Below are 16,724 nucleotides of genomic sequence, written 5' to 3' on the forward strand. Positions count from 1 at the left end.
CAATAGCACTTAGTCTGAACGTCAAATGAGTAGTAGATTTTTTTTCCTGACAATTTTAAAAGTTATGTCTTTTTCCACTCCCCCTGTACCATGTGACAGCCATCAGCTAATCACAAATGCATACATGTACCATGTGACAGCCATTAGCCATTCACAAATGCATACACACTAATTCTTGCACATGCTCAGTAGGAGCTGGTGACTCAAAAAGTTTAAATATAAAAATAATGTGCACATTTTGTTAATGGAAGTAAATTGGAAAGCTGTTTAAAATGGCATGCTCTATCTGAATAATGAAAGTTTAATTTTGATTGAGTGTCCCTTTAAGATATAAAAAAAAATCCAAAACAATGGTACATTAAATTATAAACCCACAATTAAAAAGATTTTATTGGATCTATCAAGATGGTCAACCTTGCCTCTAAATATTTTTGGTAAAGTCAACTTATTCAAAATGATAGCATTTCCAAAGTTATTATATGTTATGCAAAATGTACCACTTGGACTCCATAAAAAAAGACCTCAAGCTTTTGAACACTTCATTAAAGAAGTACCTCTGATGTAAAAAAACTCCAAAAGTTGCTTTTAAGAAGTTGTATTTAGATAAGAAATACGGTGGCAGGACTCTTCCCAACATCGTAATATACTTTCTCATATGCTTGGCCAAAAGAGCAGTAGATTGGCTGACCAAAAAAAATCATTATGCACTTCTAGCCTTAGAGTCAGAAATGGCTAAGCCATATACACTATGTGTTACTACATTTCAAAGCATTTAAACTTCTGAATTTGATTAAAAAAGTACAAATATATAAAGAATTGGTTTTAGCCTGGCAGAAATTATGTACAAAATGGTTTACTAACACTAAAGTATTGTTATATCTTCCCATAATGGAATTTGAAACTGGGCTCCAGGCTTATCCATTTGTAATTTGAAAAAAAGGCCTAAAATGTATGCATCAAATGTTAGATATAAAAAAATAACAAATTAAAACTTTTTAACAAATAAAGGATGAATTTCAAATCTCTAACATTCATTATTTTGCGTATCTTTAGGTTAGACAAAACTAATCAAAACGCATACAATACATTGGGATTGAAAAAATATTGATGAAATTATTAACAAATATTCCTTTGGAAATTATAAAATTAAAAATGTATATGCTAGTTTATTAACAGAAGACAACCTGAATAATCTAGTTTTAATTGCACAGAAGTGGATTAACACTGGACTAACAGATTCAACGGCCTTGTTGATTAAAAAAAAGTTTAAACCGAGTTGAAAAAGCAACAATGTTTATGGATAGAAGAGAATCACACTTAAATCTAATCTATAGAACATATTTAACACCTTATATTTTGAATAAATACTACAAGGACAAATAGCCAAGATGTGTAAAATGTGGTACAGTACACCCGTGGCAAACCTAAATAATTGTATTTTTGAATGGACAAAAATCAAGCAATTTTGGTATAGATGACAACATTAGTTAGGGAAAACTTGCAAATTAAAAATATTTTTTTCCAAAGAGGAAATAGTATTCCTCTGTAATGGGCAACAATGGGGTCCCAAGACTAGATTAATTAATTTAAGCATAATACTGGGCCACAATTTAATATTTAAAGCCTGGAAAGATGCTAGAGCCCCAGTACGAAAGTTTATTGAATCACTGAGGGAACAATTAATCCTGGAGCAATATAATTTGCGCCTATCCAATGAAAAAGCTATTGCAAAGTGGCTGTCAAAATGGGAATGTTACATGAAGTCCCTGTCCCAACATGAAAAAAAAAAACAAATTTTGCTACCGTTTAAGACATCCAAAATTCTTGAACATTGGGAAAACAGATCATAATCAGGGCTAAAAAATTAAGCCTTGGATCATATATTCACGACGGGGGAGTGCTCTTTTTTTCTTCTACTCCAATCACTTTTTTTTTTTTCCTTTAAGTGAGAAATTGTGAGAAAGGGTTTCTAGGGAAAATCAGACACACTGATTCTTGCTTTATGTACATTTTCTTTTATCTTTATGTTAAAATTGCATGATTTGGAAATTTGTACACTTTGAAGGGCTATGTCTGTTGAAAACTTTGCGTAGCTTATTTATAAGGATTCATGACTAAGTTATATAAATGTAATTTTGTTTCAATGTAAATCAATAAGATGTTTTGTAATTGCTCTGTATTAGTCATGGTTATCAGATATAGCTTATTGATGTATAGTAAGAAACACGACATTATGACGCTGTTAAGAACTGTTTGTTCTATGATATTTATTTACAGTTTATAATATGGTTTGCAACTCCTTTGTAATTTTCCTTATCACAAATTGGCATATCTTTGAATGTACCTGCGATTCTTTAATATAACATTTAAAAAAAAAACTACTTTAGATGGTCATTTTGGTATATAGTTGCAACAGCAGCAAACTGAGATTAAGAGAGTAACATCAACATTAAACTTGCATAATTCAGATAGAGCATGCAGCATAAAACTACTTTCCAGTTTACTTCTTTTATCACATTTGCTTTATTCTTTTGGTATCCTTTGTTGAAAAGTAAACCAAGGTAGGCTCAGTAAGCCAATGACAAAAGGAATATGTGTTTAGCCACCAATCACCAGCTAGCTCCCGGTAGTGCATTGCTCCTGAGCCAAACTTGGTACGCTTTTCAACAAATGATACAAGATAAAGTAAATCTGACGATAGAAGTAACTTTGAAAGTTTAAAATTGCAGATAAAATCTGAGTTTAGCGTTCTAAATTATTTTGTCAGCCATATGGTATTATTTTACTTAAAGTTAAGGTTAAGTTACCTGTTTCACAAACTTGAATTTAATTCTATTTGCCAAATAAATATGAGTCTCATTCATCATCTTCTTCACATTGAACGTTTTTAAAAGTTATCACCGTATGATATTGCAATTTTAATGTAATCCAAATCATACCGTTTAAAAAAAAAAAAAAAAAATGTATTACTTGATCACGTTCTCAAAAGCACCAATTGAAAATCTGGCCGTTAGGCGGCCGTCGATCTACGTCACCAGCCTCATATTTTAAATATGCATGCGCTGCTGTCTTATCCTCCGTTTAGGACAAGCGTGCTCCAGTTTCGCGCAGGACCTTTGCCGAAACTGATAAAAACAACGCTCTACTTGGGACAAACACTAACGCATGCGCATTGATGATCTAGATTGAATAGTATCGCATGCGCATGAGTTGTTGACATCTGCGTTTTGTGCATGCACAATAGGTCGGATCGTCGTGCACGCACTTGGGAGATGTGTATAGAGCGGGTGGGACCGCTCTATACGTAACATCAGAGATAACACGGAAGTAGAGGTGGGGAGGAGTTTGGACGGAAACGGTAGGAAGATTACTATGTATTAAAAATATTGAAATTCACAAATTAGATCAAAATAAACTTAACGACCATCTTAATGAATGCATTTAGCTATTCAAAGCATGACAACTTTACCTTCACTTTAACAAATTGGTATGGGGTTCAGATGAGGGCTACCGACAATACTGCAGCGTTTATGTCTCCAGGAACAAAAGGGGGAGCCAAATGTTGGGGTGTAAATTCCCTTGTTTCCCCATAGATTTTCCCCAGCCAGTCAGCTCTGCTCGCCTACATGGCTACATTGTATGAAACCCTCAGCCTATATGTTTTTATATATTTATAGTGGCTTTTATACATTTGTAACTGTTTACTGTACACAGACACTTAAATCCGTCTTGTCAAATTGCATTGCCTTTCTGAATGATAGAAGTTCAATTTTGCCTTTGCTGTCACTTTTAACTGTAAAAATGTTGGGACAAAATGCATATAAACCTACACACCATGAATTAAACCGTTTACATTTATAGCACCCCAAATTGTTTGCCAACCTGAAATACTTTATTGCAGCTTTCACAAAAACATTTATCTTTACCACTCTAAAATACAATGTCAAAACCTATTTAAAAACAAAGAAACAAAGTACCGAGTGCATTACAACCACTGCGGTTTTGCCATATTTCTTGTAATGTCATAAGTTATACATATCTTTTTTGTAAGTATGGAATATGCTGCCCAGTCATTATTTTAAATTCAAAATTAAATTAAAAACGCGGAACGACAAAACAAAATTCACACAGCGTAATTGTTCGCACAACAGCTGAAAAATCGCTTCCGGGAAAAAACATTTGACTATAAAAATGTGACGTAATAACACGTAGCCTTAACCTACTCTATGGTTACAATATGAGATAGACCGTGTGTGCAATTTCCTTTTTGTTTGAATGGAGGTGTGGACTGTTTGGTATTTGTTCTCTATGGTTAGTTTATTTTCCCCCAAACGGGTGTACCAAGATGGCGGATTTGGAGTGAGTGGATCTCAATTTTTTAAATATATAGGATATGAACGTAGGATATGTTTTAATATGATAACTGAGTGTCAAGAAAATAATGATAGCATTTGAGTGGTAGCGAAGCCTCCAATAATGAATTATACGTGCGAATGTTATTAGAATGCTATATATGCACCTGTCACCTGTAATTTGAACTATCCTATTGTAAATTGTAATCAGGAAGCATACCCTAATACTAACAGACAGTCACTTGATCTCTTTTTGTCACGTACGAAGAGAAATGCTACCGATTCTTATTTTGATGTGATAAAGATACTTGCATTAATTGTGTTGTGGAAAATTACTATCTGTATTTGATTACATAATATACCGCAATTGTTTAGTACACTTTCTATGTTTAGCGCTGCCATATACATTAAAGGTACATGAAGCTTAAATATTTTACTTCATGATTGAGGTAGAGCATACATTTTAAAAACATCTTTACAATTTACTTCTATTATGAATTTTGTTTCATTCTCTTGGTATCGTTTGTTGAAGGAGCACCTATGCACTATTGGTAGCTAGTTGAACATATTGGTAAGCCAATGACAAGAGTCATATATGTGAAGCCACCAATCAGCAAAACTTCCATCTCCTGAGCCTACCTATGTATGCTTTTCAACAAAGGACACTAAAAGACTAAGCAAATTATATAATAGAACTAAAATGGAAAGTTGTGTAAAATGGTGTACTGTATCTGAATCCTGAAATAAATATGTTGGGTTTCATCTGCCTTTTAATACTTTCCAATAAAAATAGTAAAAAAAAATTACTTTTTTTTAACCCCTTAATGACCACAATGTACCCTGTATGTCACTGGTCGTTAAGGGTTTTTTCAGGACATAATAGCACAAGTCTAGCAAGAACACGCTATTAATACACTCCCTGCAGCAGGCTTTGTGGAATAGATTAGTCTCAACGCTGGTGGCAAGACCACGCTATAAAACAATCAAGTCCCAAAAAAAGGCCAGCGACATAACAGGGTACGTCGCTGGTCCTTAAGGGGTTAATGAATAACTTTTAAATATAGGTTTTCTTTAATTGTAAGTCATAAGAAAGTATAATTAATTTGGAGATAGGAGATTGTGTACTAGTATTTTCAGTAATTTGTCTTTTTTTCATTTTGGATTCTTCCTCCCCCCCCCTTTATTATTTTCCATTATTTACATAAAACAAATAATAATAAACAAGTACAGAGCATGGATCAGAATTCAAAAATTGTTCCCACCGGGGTGAATACAGTAGTTTACACATACCGACTTAATAAACAAAAATTGATTATTAATATAATATAATGGACATAGCACCACCTTGGTGGTGCAAACCAAAAAACAAATATCTTATCAACCACAGATTACATTATATACCTTTTTAAACAACACTATAACATCTTGATAATGCAATATCCCCCTAGTTTCTAACATCAGGGTCTGAGAAAAGTGCAGGAAAAAAATGGTGATAAGGTCTTTCCCCACCTCTCCTAATATAAATGTCAATTTGCCCATATCACTGGAAACCTACCATTTAATACATGTTGTGTAATTTGTGATTTTCGTCCCAATTGGCATGGCTTGGATAAACCAATACCATTTAGTGAAATATTGTTTTAATTGTCATTAAAAGTTTTCATAACAAATTGTTCCAATGTATCCATTTTACAAAGTCTGATATGTTCGGAGCATGATTAGCTTTCCAATTCTTTAATATAAGATTATGGCCTACCATTATTGGTGTGTTAATTAGTTTATTGTTCTTATGATTACCTTCAGTTTTGAACAAGAAGAAAACATGTTCAGACTGTAGCTGCAATTCAAGTTCCAAGAATTTATTTAACCAAAAAATAATTTTATACTAAAATTAAAGGGGCAGTAAACCTAGAAAATGTCATATAATTCTGCACACAGTGCAGAATTATATAACATTATCTTAGCCAAACTTTATTCAACATAATATTGCAGGTGAAATTTGATTTCCATACTCTGACACAATGTAATTAAATGATCTAGTATATAAAGTTCCTGGTTTTAGCACTTGCTAAACAAATTGAAGACCTTTATTATTCCACTCTCTAAAATCGCTAGACGCTAAATCTGGTAAAAAGTCTGGGTTTCCTATAATTTTGTAGATATTTGATACAAAAAATTGATCCGAACTTTAGCACATATCTTATGCCAAGCTAGAATTATAAGAATTAGAATTTTTGGAAAAGCCATACCTGCATCTGCTCTTAAAAATGATAATCTATAAAGGAAAATACGAGGCCTTTTTTCTTGCCATATGAATTTTGCACATAAACTATTAAAAAACAGTATATCGAGGAGGCGGAGCCAGCAGCCGTAATAACAAGACGCATTCACTGAGAGCTTCTGCTTATATCTCACCTTTTTTGGGTAATTAAGGTTAAAATCCTACAGATGGAGTTCTATATTGTGATGGGATGCTGCGGAGATACATCCTATATAACTATTTCGGAGAAATTTTAAGTATTTATTGGGACTATGACCCTCTTCTGTTCCCAGACAAGACCACGAGGGAGTCGCATACAGCCTTTGAGGCCCTGAATGGAGTACTGCTCTGAGTCTAATTTCACTGCCGCTAACGCTCGTTGCTAATGCTACACTCCTCTGCCAAGCCTTTGATATGGAGGACATTTTAACTGAGTTACTTGCCCGGTTTGCGGACTTTGAGGACTCGCTACTACTGAGAGTTAACTCTCAGCTACAAGTTGCCCACCATACAGATGATGCTTTACTGAGGACAGCGGCCGATAAAGAGCTTATTCACACCCAGACTACTGAGCTGTCGACTGTACCCCAGCCATACTCCCCAGAAGAACTATCAACTCTTCCACCAGCTATTCATTGCTTCAAGAGCTCCTAAGGCCTCACATATATCTTCTCGCCGGGGAATGTAGTACCCCAGATAGAAATCCCTACCCACGGCAGTGGGCAGCAAGATGAAATATTAGGGGTTACTAGAGAGGCACAGCTGGATACGGTGGCAGACGACAACGGGATCCCTGAAAGTGTAGACAAGCAGCAGAAACAATTACATGAACGGTAGAAGTTGGCATTTACTTTGTTGGGGGCAGTGCCCGGAGACAGTCTCTGAGTCTGGGGATATAGTTTCCTCATCATGGCCATGTGGCGTGGGATAAAGGCATTCAGTCGTGTAGCTAGCGGTGGCTCATTTACCCGTGGAGCTGCTGGGGAGAACTCCTGCTTATAGGTTTTAGCGGATTATTTCAGTTCATTTTTGTTTGCATTCTACAGTTGCTATTTGTTTTTATGTAATCTTTTTCCTGCTAATTGGCCTTTATGGCATGCATTTATTGTTATGTATACGATACTATGTGATTTAAACCTGTAAATGTAATAAGGGATGACGTGTGAGATCTTTGGTTCAGTTTATTGTTAAATCCTAGTCAAAGTTTAGCTATGCTAGTTATCTATCTAACTTTACAAGTGTAGACTACTGAACTACTCTCCTTTACATATCGGAGACCTCCCCTAGAGGGTTTCAGTGCATAAATCTATTCCCCAGGGTGTATATTAAGGTTTCCCTTTTAAACCCTACTGGTCATGCTATATAGTTCGCCTGTTAATAATATCTCTGTTATCCCCTTCTCTGCTTTACATGATGATATTAAGAATATATTTGCTCATATATCCTACACTGCAAAATATAACACATCCATTTACATGTCACTGAAAGTAGTATGTTTATACGCACTTGGCGTGTCTGATGGGGCTATTGTATTTGTGCCAAGATTCCTACTAGTAATTGTAGTCTTGCTCTGCCGTCAGTGGCCGAGATGGCGTAGTCTATATCAAGACTGGAATGTTAGAGAGGAATCCCCAAAATGTTTTAATTTCTACTTGCTCTAAAATACATCTCTACACATTGGCCATTACCATTGCGCTTATAGCCCTTCTGCAGGTAATTTGTAACTCCAGATGAGACTTCAAACAACATCTCAATATACCCTTTAAAAATTTAACAGCTGGACAGCAGGCACTTACTTACGCTCTCTCAACAGCCGAAACCTACATATATCATATATATTTATACCACCACTTGAGTGTTAGCCCCGTTGAGTTTATTATTTTATCCTTCCTCCTAGCCATAAATGTGTGTTTATTTTTAGCATTTACCCTTCACTGGGCATAGGCCCATGTCCAGATGATGGGATTAATGGATTGGAGATGGGATTTAGATAAAATTTTCAAACATTGACAATCAAATAAGCACTACATGCAGATGATTTGCTATTTTTTTCAGAAAGTTTGTCTAAAAATCTCCCTATCGTTATAAATGCTTTGGACGACTTTCGGTTATTTGCAGGTTTTAAGGTAAACAAATATAAAACATAGATGTTATGCTTAGTTAAAGGGACATGAAACCCCAAGTTTTTTTTTCATGATTTAGGTAGAACATACAATTTTAAACAACTTTCCAATTGACTTTAATTTTCAAATTTGCTTCATTCTCTTGTTATCATTTGTTGAAGGAGCAGCAAAGCACTACTGGTTTCTAACTGAACACATGGGTGAGCCAATGACAATCTGTGTATATATATATATATATATATATATATATATATATATATATATATATATGTGTGTAGCCACCAATCAGCAGCTAGAACCTATGTTCTTAGCTGCTTCTGAGCTTTCCTAGATGAACCTTTCAGCAAAGGATAACAAGAGAATGAAGCAATTAAATAATTTAAGTAAATTGGAAAGTTGTTTAAAATTGTATTCTCTATCTAAATCATTAAATAAATGTTTTGGGTTTCATGTCCCTTTAAGAATAAGAATTCACATGGAACCCCTTTTAAAGAGACAAACACATTTCTGGTTTATCTTGGTGTGAAATTTTCAGCATTCCCAGAAAACTAGTATATATTGCATTTTCCTCCACTAGTTCAGGAGTTGGAAAAAAGGATTTGGAAAGGTGGGTAAACTTACCCATCTCATTTTCAGGTAGAATTAATTTGATCAAGATAATCAGTTTCCCTAGATTTCTTTGTTTTACAAGCCATTTCGTTATTTCTTAGGAAAAATGAGCTACAAGCAATTAATTCATGTACAGGTGGCCCTCGTTTTACAGAGGTTCAATTTACACCGTTTCAGAATAACAACCTTTTTTCCAGTCATGTGACTGCTATTGAAAAGCATTGAGAAGCAGTGCATTTATTAAAATAGCAGGTAGGTGGAGCTGTCCGCTTGTGTTGCAGCAAAGCCAAGCAAGCTGAAATTAATCATTTTAACCAGACCTGAGCTATCGAGCAAATTTCAAAGGAACAAGATCTTCCTGTCTATAACTCAGTCCAGATTGGAATGCATAGAAAGAACTGTTTGCAGAAAAATGCAAGTGAAGTTTGTGTTGTGTGATTATTTTATTAGGTTTATAATTCTGTTTAGCAAATGTTTTTGTTCATTTAACTTAGTTTAATTATATATTTTGTGTTGTGTGATTATTTTATTAGGTTTATAATGCTGTCTAGCATTTAAAGTCTTCATTTCAAAGCTTTAAAAATAATGTATTAGGTGTTACTTATGACAATTTTGAGAGGGGCCTGGAACCTATCTCCCTCACTTCCCATTGACTTACATTATAAACTGGGTTTCAATTTACAACCATTCCTTCTGGAACCTAACCCCGGCGTAAACTGAGGGCTACATGTATTAGGAATTTTATATGTAAGGAACAGAGAGTTAGAATAGCACAGAGAAGATTTAGTGTGAGTAAAAGGGATTTAGGGCTGGCACTTCCAGACTTTGACAAATATAGTATAGCTGCTTTAGTCAAGTAGTCGATTGTTTCTTAGAGTCTGGTTATGATACATTATCTGAATATGAGGAAATGCTATTTGCACCATATAGCTTGAAATAACTTCAACACATTAAATTTTAATTTCTTCCCAAAAATATTAAACCAATTTTTTTTAAGGGCACTATTTGTACTTGGCATTAGTAATATAAATTTTGCTATCCCAATATGGGTAATCCCGATTTTTCTGAAGGATTTGAGTCATGGAAATATGAGTCTGAGGATATGAGTCAATGAAAATGTGTATTGTTTAAAAAGATAGATAACACCTTTACTACCCATTCCCCAGCTTTGCACAACCAGCATTGTTATATACTTTATAACATTTAAACATCTCAATTTCTGCCTGTTTCTAAACCCCTGCAGGGCATTTTTATGGCTTTTCACAGCAAGACACTGCTCGTTCATGTGTGCCATATAGATCACATTGTGCTCACTCCTGTGGAGTTATTCATGAGTCTTCACTAATTGTCTAAAATGCAAGTCTGTAAATAGAACTGAAATAAGGGGGCAGTCTGCAAAGGCTTAGATACAAGGTAATCACAGAGGTAAAAAGTGTATTAATATAACAGTGTTGGTTATGCAAAACTGGGGAATGGTAAATAAAGGGATTATCTGCCTTTTTAAACAATAACATACATTTTGGAGTAGACTGTCCATTTATTAAAGTACTCCAAGCTGTTGTAAAGTACCACCTAGTTAATAATTTATAATTGGTATCTAGGAATCTAGTTTAGGACAAAGATTTTTTTGTTTAGAATGCGTTTCCATTCCATTTCTGTGAGTGTTTTGCCTATGTCTTTATGCAATCTCTCCATATACTCTGGAAGTTTAGTATTTTTTGCCGTTATTAAAAGTTTTCTGGCCCATGAGAGTGTATTGTGTGCTGGAAGTTCTACTGCGCAAAATTGCTCAAATGGAGTTAGGGGTCTAACTAGTGCTTCTCTGGATGGATGTGTGAGCAAGAAGTGTTGTATTTGACGATGTTTCAGACATTTAGTAAAGACTCAACCCAAAATGTCAGTTAGATCTTGTCTCTCTTTGAGCTTGTTTTCTCTAAGTAATTTATAGATTGGGACTGTGTACCCCATTTCCCTTTAGTTGTGGTGTTCATGTCAAATTCTATCCCTCCTAGCAGTTCAGCATTAGCTGAAATAGGGGATCTCAACGTGTCGTCTGATAATGGTATCCCATGAATCAAATACTTGTTGGAGTAATGAGTATGCTTTTAACCATGGTGGTTGGTTCTGTTTTGCTATACAGCATAAAGCTCCAGGCGATGGTGCATGTAAAATGTGTGAGTCCATGCTTTTTAGACTGCAGTGCCAGTCTATTATTCTTTGTAGATATGTAGCCTGATAATAACTTTTGCAGTGGGTAATTTTGTATAAACTGTTAATTCTGCTCAGCATTTTTTTCTTCTATGCCTACCTTACGGAGTGTCGCAAAATGGAACTTCCAATCAAGACGATCAAACGCCTTTTCAGCGTCTGTAGAAATAACTACCATTTCTGTTTTTGTGAATTTTGCATGGTCAATTAGTTGTAGTGTTCTAATTCAATTGTCCCTGGCTTCTCTACCAGGCACAAAGCCAGCTTGATCTGAGTGGATAATCTGGGGTAGAATTCGGTTTATCCTATTTGCTAGAATCTTGGTGTAAATGTTTAGGTCTGTATTTAGTAGTGAAATCTGTCTATAATTGCTAGGATGTTTCGGTGATTTACCCGGTTTGGGAATGACTGATATTGTGTGCCTCAAGGCTTACTAGAGGAAATTTACCGGTCTGGTCAACCTGTTCGTAAAGTACTAAAAGGTGTGGGGCTAAAGAGTCTCTGTATATCTTATAATAATGGTTAGAAAACCCATCTGGACCTCGACTCTTATTAGATGGCAGTTTGTCTATGACTTTTTTAATATTTCCTGTAGAGTGATTGGGCCCTCTAACGAGTCAGTATCGCTGATTTTGTTCAATTCCGTATTTTGAAGGTATAAGTCTAAGGCATTAGTCTCTGAGATGTTATTTTGATTTTGGATGTCATATAGGTTCCCATAATAATCTCTAAATGTGCTTGCTGTAGCTTTAGGTTCTAAAAGGTCTTTGCCTTGCTTGTCTGTTATGTTAAAAATATAATTTTGAGTGATCTTACGTTTCAAGGCTCTAGTAAGTAGGGGTCCTGCTTTTTATTTTCTCCATGAAAATATATATATATATATATATTTTTTTTAGATATAGTGCTTTCTTGCAAGCTTCCTTATGGAGATGAGTTTTTAGGAGTTCTCTTGATTTATTCAGTGTGTCTAGTAAGTCCTGTCTTTGAGAATTGTGTTTATGCGCTAGTTCGTCTTTATGTAAGTTTTAAATTAAGGTCTGGTACTTTGCTGTAAATGTGCGTTTTTATTATAGCTTTTTGCTTTATTAGGGTTCCTCTAAGGACTGCTATATGTGCTAGCCACTTTGTTTGAGCATTAACAGGGATATTCAAGTTTATTTGAAAGTATTCATTGATATTTTCTTGTATTTGTGTTTTAACTAAGGGGTCATGTAACATTGCTTCATCTAGTCTCCAAGAAAATGGGCGGAGAGGAGTCAAGGGTCAATCTATCTCTAATACTGATGAATTATCTGACCATGATATAGGGGAAATGTTAGTCAGTTATTAGTGGTTAAGTCCCATGGTCAACAAACCAGTAGTCAATGAGAGAGTAAGATCTGGCAGGGTTGGAATAGGAAGTGTAGGTACGTGACCTAGGGTGAATTGTATGCCATATATCCATAAGTGTTAATTCCCTAAGTGAGCAAAGAATGGAGGTTCTGGTGTTGGATGAAGTGGTGTTCCTGCTATGGGAGCAGTCTACTTGTGGGAATAATGATATGTTGAGGTCCCCTCCGAGAATTAAAGATCCCTTCTTGACCTCTAACAATTTGTTACATACTTTACAAACTGTGCTTGACCTATATTTGGGGCATAAATGTTAGCTTATGTAACTGGGCGATTGAATAACAGTCCCACTAATATTAAAAATCTACCATCTTTGTCGATATGTTTGTCTAATACTTGAAAATGTGTATGCTTGTGGAATAAAATACCCACCTCATTAGTTTTTTTTTTTGGTTTCCTGTGAGTGTAGACTGTAGGGTATTCCCGTGATTGAAGATATGGCTCTTTACCTCTAAGGAAATGGGTTTCTTGAATAAAAATGATATTACCCTTATTATTATATTTTGAATTTCTAAAATATCGGTATCGGCCAGAAACGTACCGATATGGAGCAAATCAAAATAAATTTAACTGGGCTGGGGATCAGTCTGGGACTCGTTAAAGGCGCAAGGATTTTGGACTCAGGAGGAGTCTGCTCTCCCCATAAACATGTTGGAGTTGAGAGCGATTTACAATGCTCTGATGGCTTGGCCTCACTTGTCCTTAGCCCGGTTTATCAGGTTCCAGTTGGACAATATCACCTCAGTGGCTTACATCCAACCACAGGGAAGGAACTCAGAGTCCCTTAGCCATATAGGAGGTGGTTCGGATTGTTCAGTGGGCGGAAGCACACAATTGCTGTCTATCTGCCATCCACATTCCAGGAATGGACAACTGGGAAGCGGACTTTCTGAGTAGACAGACATTTCATCCCAGAGAGTGGGTTCTTCATCTGGAGATGTTCTCCAGGTTAACGCTCAAATGGGGGGTGCCGGAGTTGGATCTGATGGCGTCTCGGCAGAACGCCAAGCTTCTAAGGTACGGTTCAAGGTCAAGAGATCCGCAGGCCGCTCTGATAGATGTTCTGTCTGGCGGTTCCTTGGGATTTCAATCTAGCATACCTGTTTCCTCTGGTTGCTCTCCTTCCACAAGTCATTGCTCGTATTAAACAGGAGAGAGCATCGGTAATTCTAATTGCTCCTGCGTGGCCTCGCAGGACCTGGTATGCAAACCTAGTTAAGATGTCATCTCTTCCACCTTGGAGGTTGCCTCTGAGGAAGGACCTTTTAACACAGGGTCCATTTCTTCATCCAAACCTCGTTTATCTGAATCTGACTGCTTGGAGATTGAACGTTTAGTTCTATCTAAGCGTGGTTTTTCGGAGTCAGTAATTGAGACCTTGATTCAGGTTCGTAAACCTGTTACTAGAAAGATTTACCATAAGGTATGGCGTAAATACCTTTTATTGGTGTGAATCCAAGGGCTACTCTTGGAGTAAGGTCAGGATTCCTAGGATTTTGACCTTTCTTCAGGAAGGGCTGGAGAAGGGAGGTTGTGCGTGCTCTTAAATTCTACCTACAGACGACTAAGGATTTTCGCCAGTCTTCTGCCCTGTTTGTTTGTTTTTCTGGGAAACGTAAAGGTACTGCTACTTCTCTTACCCTCTGGTTGAGAAGTAGAATTCGTTTTGGTTATGAGACTGCTGGTCAGCAGCCTCCTGAGATAATTACAGCTCATTGCACAAGGGCTGTTTCTTCTTCTTGGGCTTTCAAAAATGAAGCTTCTGTTGAACAGATTTGCAAGGCTGCAACTTGGTACTCCTTGCATACTTTTTCAAGATTTTACAAATTTGATACTTTTGCCTCGGCTGAGGCTTCCTTTGGGAGAAAGGTTCTTCAAGCGGTGGTGCCTTCTGTTTAGGTCTGCCTGTCTTGTTTTCCCTCCCTAGTCACTTGTGTCCTCTAGCTTGAGTATTGGTTCCCACTAGTAATTGAGGACGTAATGGACTCACCATATCTTAGGAAAGAAAACAAAATGTATGCTTACCTGATAAATTTCTTTCTTTCCGGATATGGTGAGTCCACGACCCCACCCTTTATTTAAGACAGTTATTTTTGACTAAACCTCAGGCACCTCTACACCTTTTGTGTTATTCCTTTTTCCATTTCCCTTCGGTCAAATGACTGGGGTTTGTGGTACTTAACAGCTTTGTTGTGGTGCTCTTTGTCTCCTCTTGCTGGCCAGGAGTGATATTCTCACAAGTTCTTGAGCGCATATCCGGATAGAAATAAATTTATCAGGTAAGCATAAATTTTGTTTTTATATCAGTGTGCAGTTTAAAAGGGATTTATGCAATTTTTCTATGTTTTGGGAAGCCATTTAATAAGTTAATTTTTAAGCATCCCCCCCCCAGTTGTTTACTTTAAATGTTTAAAATTTTAATAAGCATGTTCAGTTTATACCAGATTTGTGTAGAAATTGTGTTGATTTTTGAAAACTTTAAATGTACAGAATATCGGCCCCTGGTATCCGTTATCGGCCTGAAAGGCAGTCAATAATCGGTATCGGCCCTGAAGAAACTATATCGGTCTATCCCTACTATAGAGCGTTTTAGTGGGAAAATTTAGCCCTTTACAATTTTGTGAAATTAATGTAATGTTCCTAGATTTTATATCCATTAGGGTGGTTCTTTGGCGAGACCGCCTACCTGAATATACCTTGAGTCTCCATCCAGAGAGAGAGGTTAGGATGTTGGGAAGGAAAAGAAGTGTAGATGTTGAGTCAAGTGTGTCCCAGTGCCATGAAATAGATAAAAACATAAATCATTGATCCGGATAAAACATAAAAACAAACTATTTAACCAATAAACACATAACCTAAACATAGGTAACCCACAAACAAACTCCAATATGGAGGTGGGAATCCTTGGGGTGATAATATTTTCTCTTTATCCGTATATTTATTATATTTATGGAATCTTAGTATAACTTCCTTAGGAGGGTCATTGTCCCTTGGCATGGGTCTCAGAGCCCTATGTGCCCCGTCTAGGGATAGTTCAGACAATTGTAGATCATTCAGAAGATGTTTAAAGATATTCTGCAGGTAGGGTTGGAGGGTCTCTGGGGATATTTTCTTGGGTATTCCTCTGATGCGTAAGTTCTGCCTCCTACCACTGTTATCGAGATCTTCAAGTTTAGTTTGTAGAAAATCAATCTGTGATTCTTGTGTTTCCATTGTTCTTGTAAGTAATACCACAAACACGAGATTTGATCTTCTGCCTGTTCTTCTAAATAAGCTACTCTTCCACCTAGGTCTGCCACATCCTTTTTTTACAGTCGTATGCAAAAGTTTAGGCACCCCTGACAATTTCTATGATTTTCATTTATAAATAATTGGGTGTTTGGATCAGCAATTTCATTTTGATCTATCAAATAACTGAAGGACACAGTAATATTTCAGTAGTGAAATCAGGTTTATTGGATTAACAGAAAATGTGCAATTTGCATCAAAACAAAATTAGACAGGTGTATAAATTTGGGCACCCTTGTCATTTTGTTGATTTGAATACCTGTAACTACCTAGCACTGATTAATTGGAACACACAATTGGTTTGGTGAGTTCATTAAGCCTTGAACTTCATAGACAGATGCATCCAATCATGAGAAAAGGTATTTAAGGTGGCCAATTGAAAGTTGTTGTTCTCTTTGACTCTCCTCTGAAGAGTGGCAACATGGGGGCCTCAAAACAACTTTCAAATGACCTGAAAACAAAGATTGTTCAACATTATGGTGTAGGGGAAGGCTA

The 16,724-nt window shown here is 36.2% G+C and overlaps 1 protein-coding gene across 1 annotated transcript in view; it reads left to right on the forward strand.

Moving 5' to 3' along the window:
- Positions 1–4,345: 4,345 nt before the first annotated feature.
- The window catches only part of SLC9A8 (solute carrier family 9 member A8), a gene marked incomplete in the record, with an annotated part of 719,342 nt that continues 706,963 nt past the window's right edge, over positions 4,346–16,724 (forward strand). Inside the window, 1 exon segment of the mRNA XM_053691852.1 lies at positions 4,346–4,359. Within this exon segment, the coding sequence (XP_053547827.1) occupies positions 4,346–4,359 (14 nt within the window).

This window comes from Bombina bombina, chromosome 1, assembly GCF_027579735.1.
Source record: "Bombina bombina isolate aBomBom1 chromosome 1, aBomBom1.pri, whole genome shotgun sequence".
Classification (NCBI taxonomy): domain Eukaryota; kingdom Metazoa; phylum Chordata; class Amphibia; order Anura; family Bombinatoridae; genus Bombina; species Bombina bombina.